Source organism: Lactuca serriola, chromosome 3 (genome assembly GCF_051521515.1).
Source record: "Lactuca serriola cultivar US96UC23 chromosome 3, Lser_US96UC23_V15, whole genome shotgun sequence".
NCBI lineage: Eukaryota > Viridiplantae > Streptophyta > Magnoliopsida > Asterales > Asteraceae > Lactuca > Lactuca serriola.
Window position 1 is genome coordinate 100,948,353 of NC_136410.1, and position 18,050 is coordinate 100,966,402.

An 18,050-nucleotide genomic window follows, 5' to 3' on the forward strand; every position below is an offset into this window, starting at 1 on the left:
AACAAATGCTTTAAATGGTATGGTTCTTTGGTTTATCAATGCGAAAGTGTTTTAATAGTGCGTTTTTAGGCTACCACCGCACCATCAGAAATTCATCACACAATTAAATACGCTTTGTACTAGTGTGTAGAGCAAGGATCTATATTTCACTGTTTATAAGTAATACTATAAGATTACATAACAAAGCAAAAGAAAAGATATACAACAATAATTCCTATAAATTGAGATCTACACAATCTTAGAAGATTGGTATGATATCATCGCTAATAATAATTACTTTATTACAAAAGACAACATATCGCCATATAGAATACTAAATAATTGCATTTACATAATACACCATTCGAAATTTGTATGTAGAAGATTGGTATGATATATCGCTAACATTTCATGTTTTCCGTAAATTTAAGAGGGAACCATAGATTAAAAAAAAATAAACAAACGTGATTCTTTAATGTTTTAATGAGATACGTTCCTCAGCATCAACTATTCTATTTTATCTCATCCAATAATTAATCTCACAGAAAGATATTGAATTAAAAACAAACCTTGTAAAGCAAACATGAGACATACCAAAGAGAATAGTATATATTCCATGATCAGTAATAAACATAATGCCCAGTAATTAGTCAACTATTACATTGGAGTGCACATGTAGGCTTCACATGGCATATTGGCATTTGTTTTCTGTGATTGATTCATTCCCTCTTCACTTTGTATATATACCAGCTTTGAACCCACTACTTCCACATCGCAAAAATTTAGAGTCAATTGAGAGAAACATAAAACAATGGCTTCTACCTTTTCTTCAACAGAAAACAATATTCATCACTTCCGCTCGATGAGTTTGCCTGCCCTTGCACATCCAAGCACTATTCAAGCTGAAGAGGAGATATCTGAATTCAGAAAATGGGAGGCATCAACGTCATCTGTTCCTACTGCAGATACAATCTGTGGTGCACTAGTGAGGCTACAAGGTTTATATGAATGTGTCGACACTCTTCTTAGTTTGCCTTTGACCCAACAAGCTCTTACTCATAGCCAATATACGAAATTGGTTAATGAGTTGTTGGATAAATCCATCAGTCTTATGGATATATGTGAATCTACAAGAGATTTGGTGTCACAAGTTAAAGAAAATGCTAGAGACGTTCAGTCTGCTGTGAGAAGGAAAAAAGGAGATGTAAGCATCGCAACATCTTTCATGAAGAACCTGAAGAAAGACACCAAAAAGGCTATTTCATCTTTGAAGACAATTGATGAAAAGATTGGAGGCATGCCTCCTATAGATCTTGATCATCATGTTCTATCAGTTATCAAAGTAGTAAGGGATATTGGTGTCGTGAGGTCATCTGTTTATAGGTCGCTTTTGTTGTTCTTGTCTGGATCTGTTGCGAAGTCAAAGTCGACAAGGTGGTCAATAGTTTCAAAAATGATTCACAAAGGAACGGCTGAGGAAAAAAGTCAGGTTCAAATTTTCAATGGGGATCTAGAGAGCCTTTTTGAAGAAATGGAGAATGGTTTGGAGTGTATGTTTAGGAGTTTGATCAAAACAAGAGCCTCTCTCCTAAATATTCTTCCCCCTAAACATTCTCTCAACTTGGGCAGCAGTGTGACCATGGATCAAGCTTAAGAGCACGATCCCAAAATTCAATCATGGGTCTACAAGGTTTGTGAGTCGCATATAAGAAATGTTTATGGGCAATTCCGGCAGCAAAATTAAGCATGATCGATATGGAATTAAACTTCTTGTTTTGAATACATGTCCATGTACTCCTTTTCTTGTACTACTTGTTTTTGTTATTGTAATAAATTCAATGTCCGTTTTCCAAAGTAACGTCATTTTGTAATGTACACAACAGTGTATGTTTGAAGAAGCTTGAAGATTGAATAATTCGATTCGTCAAAAGAATAGAACATTTTACTTATTGCCATGTCTTTTCATGTTATACTCAATGATTCTCAGGTTTCAACAAGTCTAAATGAATAATTATCACATACGACGTATCAGTCATTAAATTTCTGCTCAGTTAACCATTCTTACACCAGTTATTGTAACAATTTTTCAATATAATAGTTTGTATTTTTCAACATGACAAAAAGGGGAGGTACCAATGGTACCTCCAAGATACCATTCCTTCAACAAGTGGGTCAAGTGGGCTCAAGCATTTGTTTCTCTTCAGCAGGTTGGTAGAACCGCTTCCTTTCTCTATATCTCTCTAGCTTTGTCTTGGGGTGTCATAAAAAACCGAAACCGAATACCTAAACCGAACCAAATAATGTTTGGTTTATTTTGTTCTAGTTATTAGTTATTTGGTTATTCAGATAATTCGGGTTGGCTAACTGAATAAAAATATCTTATTTGGCTTGATTTCTTTAAATTTTCATTATTTTGGTTAAACCAAAAATAAACTCTCTCTCTCTCTCTCTCTCTCTCTATCTCTATCTCTCTCTCTCTCTCTCTCTCTCTCTCTCTGTGTGTGTGTGTGTGTGTTTGTGTGTGTGTGTGTGTATATATATATATATATATATATACATAGTAGTTTATAACCGGTGGGAACCACGGTTATACAATTAATTAAACTTTTAAATTACAAACTAAAAATTATTAATCAATTATTTTAAATAAATTATTAATTAATAGATTTTTTTAGTTATATAAATTTTAATCATTGATTTAAATAAATATGTGAAATTATATCACTTTATAATTTGTATTAAGTTTATTTTAATTTTTATTCTAATGTTATTAATTTAATATAATTAGAGTGAGAAATTTAAAATTTAAAATTTAAAATGGAGAATCAATAGGTTTACAAATGTCATGTATTAATTAGGAAATATAATATGATGACATATGGCAAAAGGAGACTAAAATATGCATGAATTAGGAGGCTTAATAAGATGACACATATCAAGAGGAGAATAAAACTATTCTTTTATTAGATAGGGAGATATATATATATATATATATATATATATATATATATATATATATATATATATATACGATATAGGTCCGGTAAGAATTTTTTTTTTCGGTACGAGGGTAATAAATTTTTTTTCGACTTATTTTTTTGACAAACAAAACAAATGAATCAATAATAACATGATTCACCAAAAAAAATCCCGAAAAAACATTTCGATGATTGATTTTTATGATGATTTTGTTGATATTCACTAAAATTATCATAAAAGTGAATTTATTTCTTGATTTACCTAAAAATGAATCATAAATGTGTTTTTTTCGGAGTTTTTTTTCTTGTGAATCATCTAACGATTCATTTCATTTTTTTACTAAGAAAATATGCATATAAAAATTCCTTACCTTCCTACCAAAACTTTCCTTCTTATTTGATCTTTTATATATATATATATATATATATATATATATATATATATATATATATATATATATATATATATATATATATTAAACTTTTATTTTTAAATTGATAGATTAGTTGTAAAAAAAATCATAATTGGATTATTTAATTATTAACCATTATAAATATATGATTGTAATATTTTGTATTAAACACAACTAATTAGCAAAATGTCAACTAATCTTCGGTCATTTCTTTCCTCTTTTTATACGATTAAAGTTATATTAACCAGCCTCTACAACTTTTATGACTACATCAATACTTCAAGACAACATATCGTGAAAGACCAAAAATAATATGTTATATATTAATGTAGTTTTTTCATTTGGTAAAAGTTTAACAAATTTTTTTTCTATTAGTTTAATATTTATTTTAAATGTGAAATTTAATTTGGTTTAATCAGTAAACCGAACCAAATAAACCGTAATCGAATTAACCAAAACCGATTAAACTGAACTTTATTTTGCTTTGGTTATGGTTAGGATTAAGATATAAAATAAAAAAAAAATAAAAAAAAAAAAAAAAAAACCAAACAGATTAAACTGAAAAAATGTAGAAGTTAGTTGTAAAAGTTGAATACTGTGTCTTGTAATGATTCGCATTTTGTATGTTATTTTACTAAGTCAATATTATATGCGAAGTGTAGCATGTGAAGTTTCATTGTATAGACTTAGTATACTTTTTGTAAGTTCCCTATAAATAGGGACTTAGGCTTGAAGTAGAAGGATAATATCGAAACTCAATATCTCTCTTCAGCTTACTCTGTAATCAGTCTTAATAAAACAAGATCTGATTAATATTTACTTCGTGTGTTCATTATCTTTCATCATTCAAATCTATTGTTTCGTATCTTAATTCTCGATAACAATTCTCATCAATTGGTATCAGAGCAGGATTTCAAACTGCTTAGATCTGATTTTTCATATAAGAATCATTTGCTTTTTGAGTTACAAAATTTACTCAAAATTTTCCGCGCAATTTTGGTTTTGAAAATCACTTTTGATCTTCAGATTTGAATTGATTCTGCGTTTGAATTGTTAAGTCGAGTAATCGATTAGTGATTTTTGATCAATTCGTTTGATCGATTTCTGAAATTCATCAAGTTCTCAAGTTTTCAGAGATTGTTTGTTGTTCATCAATGGCGAACTTCAACATGAACACAATGACTTCTTTCTCTCATTTGCTTGGTTCTTCAACCAAAATTCCGATGTTGATTCCAGAATACTATGATCAGTGGGCTGATAGAATGGAAGATTACTTAAATGGAATTGATGAAGAACTATGGAATTGTATCGATGGAACAGTTCAAGCTCCTGCAAATGTTCAACAAATTGGTCCATCCACTGGATCTCCTGATGTTGAAGATCAACGAAAACGACTGAAGGATAATGAAAAGAGGTGCGTGAGGGAACTAAGAGGTGCTCTTCCTCCTGTGGTTTACAATTACATTCATAGTTGTAAGACAACAAAAGACATCTGGAATACTCTAAAAGAGAAGTATCAAGGTAGCGAAAAGACGAAGATCAATTCTGTGAAGCAATGTCTGATTGAACTGAAGGAATTCAGACAAAAGGATGCAGAAACTCTTGAAAGTTACTATGATCATCTGAATGAGCTTGTGTTTCGCTGCAATAGGTATGGTATCACTAGATCTGTCATGGAATTCAATTTAACTTTCATTATGGGACTTCGCAAGGAGTGGCGAAGTGTGAGCATGATGATTAAGAATCAACAAAGTTTTGATACAACCAAATTGAATGATCTCTACAATCAACTAAAAACACATGAATCTGAGGTCTCAGAAATGTATGAAGAATCAAAACTAGTTATTGGTAGTCCTTTGGCTCTAGTTTCAAAGGTATCAGAAAATGATGAAAAAGATGGATCAGATGATGAAGGATTTTTGATGAATTCCGATGATGAAGCTGTAGCATTCTATTCAAACAACAGAGTTAAAAAGTTTTTCAAAAAGCCTTTTAATCCAAAAGGAAAGATGAATGATGCGAAGAATGTTACCACAAGGACTGGAGGGGATGAGAGAAAGAAGATGGAGAAAATTGAGGAAAAACCGAAAAATGCAAATGAAGAGAAAAAGTTGAAAGGTGATTCAGGAATCTATTGTCATTATTGCAATGGTGCGAATCACTTCGCAGCTGACTGCATGTTGCGAAAGAGAGAAGAGAAGAAAGAAAAAAGTCAAAGATGAAGCATACTACTCAGAGAAGATTGAAGAGTTACGAGCTAAGACCAAAGGAGTGTCATTGGTTGCGAAGGGAGAAACTGCTGAAGAAGAGAGTGGAACTTATCAGATCTGGTCTTCAGGATCTGATGATGAAGAAATGAGGCATCCCTCACATGGAGCAATGTTCGCAAGTTTTGAGGATTGCGAAGAGAACATTTCAGGGAGATGTTTTGTGTCCAAATCCATTGACAAGTCACCCATGACAACCAAGGTACGTGCAATTCTTGAATCTTTTAATATTCCTTTATCTGCTTATGATGCTGAAATTGTTTCATTTGATGATAATGTGGCTTATTTTGATTATGTTATTGTGTCTGCTAGTAATGAAGCTAAGAAATTAAATGTGCAACTTAGTGAGACACGAAGAGATTTAGAAATAAAGAAGAGCAGAGTTGAAAAATTGGAATTACAAGTCAAAAATATAGACTGTGATAGGAATAATCTTACTAACGATGTTAGGTTATTACTAGCACAGAGAAACATATATTGTAATTCTGCAAAACGTTTGTATGCAAAATTAACAGCTTTACATCACTCTTCTGATATTAGCAAAGAACAACATAGAAAACTTTTACCTTTTCTTGAGTATGAACGTGAAAAAGTTGATGTTGTTTCTTATGATTGCGAAAGCACAACTGCCCAATTTGACAAAATACCTGATGATAGATATGTATATGGTATTGTCAAAATTGATGAATTTCTGAATGCTGATGAGTTGGTTAAAATTGTCAATGAAAGTTTGACAAAGAGTGAACAAGTGAAAATCATAAAGAACACTGAAAATTCAACGCTTGCCTCACAACTGAATTATGCTGATATTGATGAAAATTCTGATAATGTGAGTGAAATAAGTGAGATAGAAGAGGAAGAAGAGGTTGATTGTTCTCAATTGTCAATCATTAATATCACATCTAAGATCAAAGGTAAAGAAATAATAGTTGATTCAATAGTAGAGGATGAAATTGATAAACCTTCAACTTCGCAACATTATATGTTTGATAATGTGGAAGTTGAAAGCTGGAAATCTGATGACACAGATATAAATCAAGAAGAAAAGAAAGTTTCAACTGAAACACCTCAAAGGGTTGTAGTTGATTAAGTGTTTGAAAATACAAAAGAATTTGATAAAATTTTAAATGATAAAGGCGCACATTATTTGGAAACCAACACTGTGGTATATCCAAATTTTGTATGTACTGATAAAACAATTTTTCCAAATCAAGTTTTTGTCACTATTGGAAATGCTGAGAAAGTTCATCCTGATTTCAATAAAATGATTGAAAAAGATAATCAAAAGTCCACAACTGAAGGTTTTTTCGCAAATCAAAACACAGAAGAAAACAATTTAACCAAAAATCCTTATGTGTTTCAAAAACAAAAATCAACACAAAAATGGGTGGTTAAAGGTGAAAAATCAAACAAGGTTTTTGAAAATGATGAAAAATCAAAAGTTGAAGTGAAACTAAACTCTCATGAATTCAAATTGATGGTTGGAAATTTTTCAACAGAAAATAATGTTTCAAAAAGAAAAGCAAGAAAAGCAATATTCTGGCAAGTAGTGTCTAAAGAAAAATCAAGAGATGAAAAAGAACAAATTTCAAAAACATCATCAAGTTTTCATAAACAAATAAACTCTGTTGATAAGGTTCCATATGTTCGCAAATATGACAACAATCGAAAATTTGAGAATTCGCAAAAATTTGCAAATAATCAAAAGTTTCAAAATGTTGGCAAATTCATGAATATTTCCTCAAGTTTGAAGAACTCAACTCAAGTCAAAAAGAAATTTTCACCAAAACAACCAAATTTTCCAAATCCTTCAATATCAAAACCAAACAAAGTTTCATATACAAAAGGAAAATCTGATGTTAGAACGTTCAATCATTGGTTTGAAGGAAAAGGAAAGAAATATCAAAGTGGAAAATTTTCAAAAGAACAAATCAAAAGTGCATTTGATAAGTACACAAATAATTCTTCAACTGAGAGTATATCATCTAATAATTCGCAAGTTCCAGTTTAAAAATGGAAACCAGTTATCAAAAATGCGAATGTTGTGAAGGATAAGATTACAATTAATGGAAATCCAAAATTATTAAATGATTATATTTCAAAATCTAGAACTGATGATGTTGATATAATTGATTCAGTTACAAACAAAGTGAAAACATGGTTCTTAAATTCCAAAAATTTGTTTAATTCTACTAATGATGGACCCAAAAAGTCTTGGGTTCCTAAATTTTTTCAATAAATGCAGGTGTTTAAATAGGGTGCAAAACCTCGGGATTAGGGTTTCATTTCTACCAGCCTACTCATCGAGTTGAGGCCTCCCAACTCGTCGAGTAGGTTTCCAAATCTGCGGTTCAATTCATCTCTACTCGATGAGTTTGGGGCCTCCAACTCGTCGAGTTTCTATATAAAAGTGGATAATTATTATTTAAATACATACCAGGAACCAAACGTTACACAATGATGGAGTATCTAAGCAAACGGACACATGATAGTTCATGAACGGTCTAAATTTAGAAATTAAAAAAATCATTCAAAAATCAATTGTTATTGAACAAGATATGGGGTTTGAAGACGACGGATCGTGATGCAGAACACCGATCTGATCTATGATTCGTTCTTCAAATCTACATCCGATTTTCAAGTTTAGATTTGTTTTCCAAGTCTAGAATAGTGTTGGGCTTTAAATCGTTTTTCAAATCCCATGTAGGTAGACGATGGTGGTGGACTGGTAATGGGAGATGGATGTATGGATGGTGGTGATGGTGGCAGTGGAGTTTGAAGTTGACCGACATGTGTTGAAGAATATCTAAACCACAAAACTATAATAAAAAAATAATAAATTATATAACAATTTTTAGATAGCCACTTCATATTTATAGCCATGTCATCTTTTTTTACCTGTGAAACCGGACAAAAAAACGTTTAATACCCTTTTCTTTAGCAGGTCAATAAGGACTTTGTATCCTTAGAAATCTCAAAAGAAACATTAGGGACCTTTTAAAACAAAAATGATAAGTTGATTGGGTTCTAGTGATATTTTCCCTTTTAATTATTGTGTATTTATTTTAAAATTAAAAATTGAGTTGGTTAGGAAAGATGTGTTGTTGGTTGGGAGAGACGGAAAAGAAAAGAGAGAAAAAAGCTAATGTGAGGCTAATGTGGCAATGGGTTGAGTGGGAATGACCCTCTCTTCCCTAAGGATGGTGGACTATTAATACCGCTGTCGTGCACGATTTAACAAATAAAAATAATAAATAAATTGCTTTATTGCACTACAGATAGTATAAGTAAGCAGGGTTAGATCCTCAGGGACACGTCCTAATGTTTATACCTCTTTGCACAAGGTATGAACTAATTCTTGATAAATGCCATAACATAAAGGGGGGGGGGGGGGGGTTATTCTGAAAACTAAACTAATTGAAATTGAAAATGACAAGAAAACGACTAAATGTAAACTAATGAAAATTCAAATAAGAGAAAACAATTCCAGTTTCGCGGTGACTCCCCTAATCATATAATTAACCTTCAACACAATATTTGACTATGCACTTGTTTAAACTGGTACTAAGGTTCATTAACAAGCTCTAATAACCTTTATTACAAAAATCATTTAATCAAAATAAGCTCTTAAATTAAATCTAACTTTTTACTAAATTGACCGAACAAGCTCTTGACTAATAAAGAAAAGTTGCATTAGACACGGTGTAATTCCCAGAAAGTTCAATACCTCTCATAAGCTCGGAGGTGTAAAAAATTGTTTGATCATTTCATATTAGACTTAACCGTAAACTCAGAATTAATCTAATTCTTGTCACTTTTTACGAATTAATCTAGACAATTGCGGATCTAAACAATTACATGACTAGAGTGATTCACAAACAATTTAAGTGGCCAACAGAAAAACTGAAATCAAAATCAAACATTCAATGTAACACAAAATTGATCAAACAAAACAGTAATCATAGTCAAACATAGTGCCTAAAGATTAATCATATGAAAAGGTTATGTCGTGCGAAACTGAAATCTGAGTTTTTATCATGACATGCCTAAAAACGGATTACAAACAGTGAAAATAGAACCTAAACGATAAATCTTACTTAACTACGGATTTGAATCGAATCGTCTCCTTTAGATCTGCGTTCTTCACTTGAAAACCTCTGAAAATCGCCAGGAATCGCCAAAATTAGGGTTACTAGAAGAGTATCCGGTTGTTTTTATACGTCTAGCTATCAAATAACCGAAACTAGGATCGCAAGGGGGGGTACCTGCGATCGCATGTGTCACCCAAAACCTAACCACGGGATTTTTTAATGAAGTACGTTGCTATTTTGACACGAATTTACTAACCTGCGATCGCAAAGGCACAACCTGCGATCACAGGTTCCTTTTTTTTCTTGTCTGGTGAATTTTTAGCTCAACAAACCCTCGTAAGCAACATGCGATCGCAAAGGGAACCTGGGATCGCAAGGACAAAACATGTGATCGCAAGCTACTTCTTCTGGCTCTTTTGGTCGTCGTTCTTCCTTCCAAGCAGTCCCTGATCATTTCCTAGCATCCCTCCTTAGTATAAACTCCAATTAAGCTCCAAAGCATCCACAAACGCATCCCGAACTTACGCAATCATCCATGTGCTCCAAATGGCCCTAAAAAGTCATAACAAACGTGAGCAGTATGGGCATTCTACAAAATAATAATGAAACACGAAATACATAAGAATAATCGGGAATTAGTTAGCTTTTTATAATGAAATACGTATGAAATTATGCTAAAAGATGCATATAAAATGCATCTAACAAACCTCCCCAAGCTTAGACCTTACTTGCCCTCAAGTAAGGAAACGATAACTTTGGAAACGGAATTGAGGCTAAGGGAAATAAAGGAATAACCTAGACACACATCAACTCGAGAACGACAACCTAAACAATGAAAACTATCAAAGTTGAACATAAAATATGCATGCAGAAATAAAGAAAATGAACAACAAAAAAAACGATATGCAAATGAGAAACAAACAACTAAAATGAAATATGCCTTTTTTTTACTTTACGATCAGACTTTACATCGATAATGGGCTCCAATCACTAACACCAAAGCAACAATCCTGCTATCTTTCATGTATCACAAACTCTCAAAGTAAGGAAGACCAAAGAATGGTGTAACCCAATAATCCAACTCTAGTTTTATTTAAAATTTGTACCTTAATTAGCTTTATGAGCGAAAATAACATAGTCCGGATCTCATGTCCTTAAGACTAGATGGCCAAGAATCAGAATTGATGCGTCCTTAAGAACCACACGACCAAATCAGCTTTCGCCGAAGCAGCAAGGGCCAACCTCCGTAGGAGCCCGAGCTCTATGCTTTCACTTTTTTCGAGAGCCACAAGTATCATATCACATAGCTCTTTATTCGCCAGATGTAACTTTGGAATAGCTTCTAATTTGATTGAACTTGATTTATACTTCGTTTTGAGTTTCATTTCTTCAATCTCTCTTTCTTTCTTTCTTTTTTCTTTTTTTGAACTTCTTGAAGTTTCTTCAATTGAGTGCTTTAAATTCTTTGATTTGGGTACTAGATATAACGTTGTACTCTTTCTTCATTTTGACTGTGTGGATCTGATACTTAAGCTCTCTGTTACCGCGAGGGTAACGCGTGTCAACAAATAGTGCCATGTTCTGTGGGTTCAGAGTTGCCGATAAAGATTCTTTTAAAACATTAATAAGCAAATCATCCTAGAGCTATTATTACCGCCCAAAAAATGTTTCAGTCCGCTATTTTTTTTATTATCTAAGGTCGGGGTCTCGAATCGTGGTGTCTTGGGTCCCCTGGTTATAATAACTGACTCTACACTTCCAATAACAATCAATTTGCTTTGGATTTTTTTTTTCATTTCCAATTCTCAATATCCCACTTCATGGAGCTATCGTATGCAAAGAGTGTCATCATCTCGTAAAAAAAAATAATTTAAAATTTTTTTTTAATGCAAATGCAAAATGCAAGAAACTGAAAATATTTTAGAAAAACTGGAAAAAATAAATAAAAATAAAAAAATAAAATAAAAACCTTTTACAAAAAGATAGGAAATCCCCTCCCCAAGCTTAAAATTAAGCATTGTCCTCAATGCTTAGGGAGGAGTGGAAGACGACTACTCGGATGGGGGAGCATAGCGACGGAAGAACTCATTGCGAAAGTCATCGAAATCGTCATGCAGACCTAAGAGCTTGTCATGATAGTCGATAACCTGAGTGCTATATTGATGATAGTCGAGGTGAAGACCAGTCATCGTCTGTTGAAGGGAAGCAATATCCTGACGGAGGTCAAGATAATGCTGGTATGTGAAGGGATCGTTAGGGTGAGGGTGGGATGGGTGGGTGGGGGGCTGATCCTGAAAGTCAGTCTGCATAGGATCAGGCGGGGTAAAGGATATGGGTGTGGCGTCTGTGTAGTCAGAGTGCTGAGTGGATGAAGATGCTCGATCAGACTGTGGGTGCTGAGCTTGTTGGGCCCTAAGTGGGCGAGGAGGTGGTGGGATGTTCCAAGGGAGCACCCACACAGTCTCGCTGATGGGCTCTGCGAGAGCAATGACATCAGGTCCAGTGACCTTGAAATACGTGGAGCGACCCCGCATCCAAACACACCCGCCTGGGGCAATACGAAGCATGTGCATAGCTCGAAAGTTCAACAGGGTCAAAAGAAAAGAATCACCTGTAAAGAAGGTGTACTTCGGATGAGATTGTGGCACGAGGGAGCGGGCAATAACCGAAATCAAACCACCACAGCGAATTACACCACCGGTGCCAAGAGCTATAACTCTATGGAATCGTCTAATGATAATATCACCAAAATGTGGACGGTGTGACCTGGTGATCATGCACCAAAAAAGAAAAAGCTCGGCTTTGCCGGCTTTCGTAGTCTCAATCTGTGCATAAATGATATTGCATATAATTTTCAATACAATTTTGAGAACAGGGTGCACGATGCTAGTCTGTACGGATGAGGCGGAATCATAAGACTCCAAACCCGTGATGGAGTACCAAAACTCGCGTACGTCAAAAGCGGGGGTAGCCTTGGATAAACTAGTGATGGGAGTACGGAAGATAGTACCTAACTGGTCTACGTGAAGAGTGTGAGGGGTGCTAAAAATGCGGAAAGCTATGTTTCCCACATGATTTATCTCACTAAGCGAGGCTAAAAACTCTCGGGTCAATAGGGGACAAGTGCCAAAATCTGCAGATAATAGGCGCTCCCAGCCAATATTGGCAAAAAGAGTGCGAACACCATCATAAATGTGGAGTTCCTACATTAAGGTGCGGCTAGGGGCCCAGACCTGTGGCAAAATCTCGCAGTCGAGAATTCGCTGGTAACAGTCGAGTGCAGTCTGCGAACCTAAATCTATAGTGACATTGTCCACCTGGACAGTGTATGACGGATCTGAGGTGTCAACCTATCTGCGTGAACGGGAAGGTCTTGGAGGCATTTTGTCAAGTCCTAAAAAAATATGGTACAAGACAGGCACAATTTCCAGGTAAAAATCTAAATCAAGAAAAAATAATTATGTCTAACTACTCCCAAGCGGATACGCAAGCCCGCACAAATTTATGACAAAAAAAAATCAGTTTCAGAACGAAAATACCTGACTGTGCGGTGAGCAGCAGTATATTTTTCGCCCGAAATTTTTTTTTTTGATTTTTGAAATTCCGTTCGGATGGATCTCTCATGAATTGCGTCGGGAGCAAACGTTTCTACTTTATATGACATGTAGATGACTAACAGGACGTAGGTCTGAAAAAGAAACTCACATTAATTCAAATTTCAAAATGAGATTTTTGGAGAATTTGAACCGTGAAATCATGATTTCGTTACCGTATACATGTTGTAGGAGTGAAATAGAAGAGATTGATACCTTATTTGCGTGATTTGGACGAAAAACAAGCGATTTGGTGAAAAAAAACTCGAAATGCAATGAATTTCAGAGAGAGTTTTTGGAGTGTGGTGGTTAAAAATGAAGGTGCGATCGGTATATATACACATAGACATAACCTGAGACCGCAAGGAGGGTACCTGCGATCGCAGGTTTGACTTTTTGACTCAATGGCACGTTGTTCGAGGCAAAGCAACGGTCATATAAAATTAAATGCATACATGCGATCAAAAGGGGGTTACCTATGATCGCAAGTTTGACTTTTTGACTGAATGACACGATTTTCGAGGCAAGGCAACGGTCAAATGAATTTAAATGGTACCTGCGATCGCAGGTTTGTGTAAAACAGCCAAAAATCAATTTTTTTTCTTTCGAAAAAATATGGATCAAAAACAACATACGTGCGATCGCAAGGATAAAACCTGCGATCGCAGGTTGTCTATTTTCGTGAAAAAACTGCTCCAAAAAAACTCGATGATGTGTTGCGACCAAAAAAAATGAATACTTGCGATCGCAAAGACGGGGCCTGCGGTCTCAGGTTCCACCAAAATTGTATTTTTCAACTTTTTTCCAAATTCTCTCTGTTACTTGTTATTTTAAAAACATGATTCAGTTGAAAAGGGACGACCGAAGTAGCTAAAACACACAAAAATACAAAGAAGTTTGTAAAAACGAAAACCAAAACAAACGCCCAGGTTGCCTCCCGGTAAGCTGCCCGTTTTTACTGTCGTTGGCTCGACGTTGTTACTTGGTTTCCTCAATTGCGGTAAGTCGGGACCGCGACTACCTCCACTTCTTCATTTGTAACTTGAAATCCTTCGTAAAACGGTTTGAGACGGTGACCATTAACCTTAAAAATCTTTCCTATTTGTTCACTCTTAATTTCTATAGCACCATGATCAAACACGTTAGTAACAACAAAAGGTCCCACCCAATGAGACCTCAATATATCGGATATAAGTTTGAAACGAGAGTGATATAAGAGTACCTTTTGACCGGTAACGAATACCTTTCGCGAGATCATCTTGTCATGAAACGCTTTCGTCTTTTCCTTGTAAATTGCTTCGTTCTCGTAGGCATCATTCCTAATTTCTTCTAACTCTTGGATATCCAATCTTCTTTTCTTACCAGCTTCATCCATGCTCATGTTTAACTTTTTGACAGCCCAATAAGCTCGATGCTCTAATTCAACCGGTAATCGGCAAGGTTTACCGAAAACAATTCTATATGGTGACATACCAATAGAAGTTTTGTATGCTGTCCGGTTAGCCCTTAACGCATCATACAATCGAATACTCCAATCTTTCTTGACTGCATTGATGGTTTTTTCTATAATGCCCTTGATATGTCTGTTTGAAGCTTCAGCCTACCTATTCGTTTATGGGTGATATGTTGTGGATACCCGATGTTTGACACCATATTTCTTGAGGACTACTTCTAGGATACGGTTGCAGAAATGCATGCCCCGATCACTAATAATAGCCTTTGGTGTCCCAAACCTAGCGAATATATTTGTGTTGAAAAAATCAACCACAACCTTGGCATCGTCTGTTCGTGTAGCTTTTGCCTCGACCCATTTGGATACATAATCCACAGCAAGTAAGATGTATACAAACCCGAAAGAGGGCGGAAACGGACCCATGAAATCTATATCCCAAACGTCAAAAATTTCACATACCAAGATCAGAGTAAGTGGCATTTGATTACGAGATGTCAAAGACCCAGTCATTTGACATCATTCACAGGTTTTGGAAAATAGAAAAGAGTCACGAAAAATATGAGGCCAATAAAGAATGTTGGCCAAGACCTTATGTGCGGTACATTGTGGACCATAATGCCCTCCACAAGCTTCTGAATGGCAGAAATTCAGGATTGAATTGACTTCATCTTGAGGTACACATCTTCTAATCACCTGATCGGCGTAGTGTTTCCATAGATACGGCTCGTCCCAAACATATCTTTTCACCTCCTTCTTTATTTTATCTTTCTGGGCCCGGGTGAGATCTGGAGGGAGTTCTCTGGAGACCAAGTAGTTCACAATATCAGCAAACCAAGGAGGGTTCTGAACAGCAAATAGATGCTCGTCAGGAAATGTTTCGCGGATCGGTGTCAGGTTTTCAGGTGGGTTGAGTCGGCTCAAATGATCAACTACCAAATTTTCTCTCCCACTTTCGTCCCTAATCTCTATATCAAATTCCTATAGCAGCAAAATCCATCTAATCAACCTTAGATTTGAGTCTTTTTTGACAAGAAGGTACTGAATGGCTGCGTGATCTGAAAAGATTATGACTTTTGTGCCCAACAAATACTGTCTAAATTTTTCCAATGCAATAACAATTGACAGCAACTCTTTTTTAGTGGTGGAGCAATTTGCTTGGGTGTTGTCCAAAGTCTTCGATGCATAATATATATAACGTGGGGAACCCGGTCTTTTCTTTGCCCTAGAAAAGCTCCAACAGCAGTGTTACTGGTGTCACACATTATCCCGAATGGTAAACTCCAATCTGGGGGCTGAATGATGGGGGCAAAAGTAAGAAGATTTTTTCAGCACATCAAAAGCTTTCTTGTAATCTTCATTGAAGTCAAATTCGGCGTCTTTTTGCAACAACTGGCACATGGGAACTGATATCTTTAAAAAATCTTTTATAAATCTCTTGTAAAACCCTGCATGGCCAATAAAGGAACACACTTCCCGAACATTCTTCAGGTAGGGTAAGCTCTTTATAACATCTATTGTAATGTCCGTAGATCCAGGCTAGTTAATTTAGAGATAATAGGGGTCGAAAATGACTTTTCGACAAAAGATTTTTTTAGAATAAATAATCTTAACCAAGTTGTAGTATATGTCACAAGGTTTTAGTACAAATAAAGAATGCCGAAATCCGAGGAATAACGAAGAAGTTATGACTCGTCGAAGTTTCGCGACGGAACCAGCACGGCACCGGGAAGCGTAAATAGTAAATTTACAATAGAGCGAGATTTAGCCTTAGCAATCTAAACGAAATCCGTAGAGTATGTTAAACTAATAACATCGATAAAAAGAACGCCCAAATCTAACTTCGAATGAAGAAGTTATGATTTTTCGAAGTTTCGGATTAGCAGTGTACAGCCCGAAATTCGAATATTAGATCGATTGACTTTTAGCCGACACGACCTAAACGAGAATCGAAGATCTCGTTAAGAGTAGAGTAACGAGGAAAAGATGGGCGAAAACGGACGTCGGATGAAGAAGTTATGAGGATTTAACGGACCAATCCTGTCCCAGCCTGTTAATAATATAAAATTTAAAATCAAGTCAAAATTAGCTGACGGAGTCTAAACGAAAGTTGTAGAGTACGTTCCCACCTTCACGTGTATATAAAGAACGTCGAAAACGGAGGTCGTACGCAAAAGTTATGAATTTTTAAAGTTGGAAAGTAAATTTGCGAAACTGATCGATGACGTGGCGCGTTCTGAACTGTCCATAGCTGAAGAAAGCCTCGCTTCGGATCTTGACACGTCGTTTCGCATTACACCCCGCATCCGAGTCTAACTACGCCCCACGTACTTCGGTTCTTATCCGTCCGATGGAGTGCAAGACAACTGGCTTCAGCTGGCATCCCTATCCGAGGAGTACGCCCAGCGTAATCCGAGGTCCTCCGGCCTATAAATAGGGTGCGAGCCTTTCCGAGTTTTTCACACCAAAATTCATTCTTTCTCTCATTAGTTTCTCTCTCTAGCTCCTCTAAACCCCCCTAAACCCTAGATAAACCCCCTAGCTCCCGAGGGAAGCCCCGAGGCTCCCAGAGTCCCGAGAAAAAGAGTCTTTCGGTTTCGAAACGCTGCTCCAAATAAAGTTCCAGTTTTCGATAAAATTCGATGTAAGTAAGCTACGCTTACGCCATTTTTAATATAGCTTTCAAATAATTATAGGAATGTTATTAGGTCCTTAAAATAATTATTTGGGCTATTATTATGAGTTATATTGAGTGTTATTTAACGCTTATATAATAATAATAGTCTGACTATTAATTTGTCGCGGTTATCGTTATACTAAACCGTACTGGTATTGGTACTAGGTTTTATCAAAGGAAATTGTTTTGAGGGTATCGAAGTGTTGTCCGAGTGCTGAGTCACCACCTTTCAGGTGAGTGCATGGTCCCCTTCAACTTACACATAAATATGAAGTATTTACTACGTGCTATGTGTGCATATTGTCTGTTTACTTGCTGTCTATGCTCGGTGAAAGATTTTATACATGTTTTAAATGATTTAAACTATATATGTATTTTATATCTATGAAAATTTTGGGGTAAAACATGGGTAGATATAATAGATGAAATATGAGTTGGACGATGAGTTGAGAGGTGATATAGACCATGAGGTATGGGTGAGAGGTGTACGATGTGAGAAGCCTTTTTCCCAAACGATGTCCCCGTCATTCAGTAGAGTATGGATGACAACCACGGACTATTCTAGATAGTCTAGTGGAACACTAGCAGGCTCGCAGCCTGTA

The 18,050-nt window shown here is 35.5% G+C and overlaps 1 protein-coding gene across 1 annotated transcript; it reads left to right on the forward strand.

Annotated features, from left to right (window-relative positions):
• Window positions 1-790: 790 nt before the first annotated feature.
• Window positions 791-8,416, forward strand: LOC145095566 (uncharacterized). Its single transcript, XM_079033418.1, has 3 exons — window positions 791-1,529; window positions 2,104-2,186; window positions 8,345-8,416. Exons 1-3 carry the CDS (start codon window positions 791-793, stop codon window positions 8,414-8,416), a joined length of 894 nt encoding a protein of 297 aa, XP_078889544.1.
• Window positions 8,417-18,050: the final 9,634 nt, after the last annotated feature.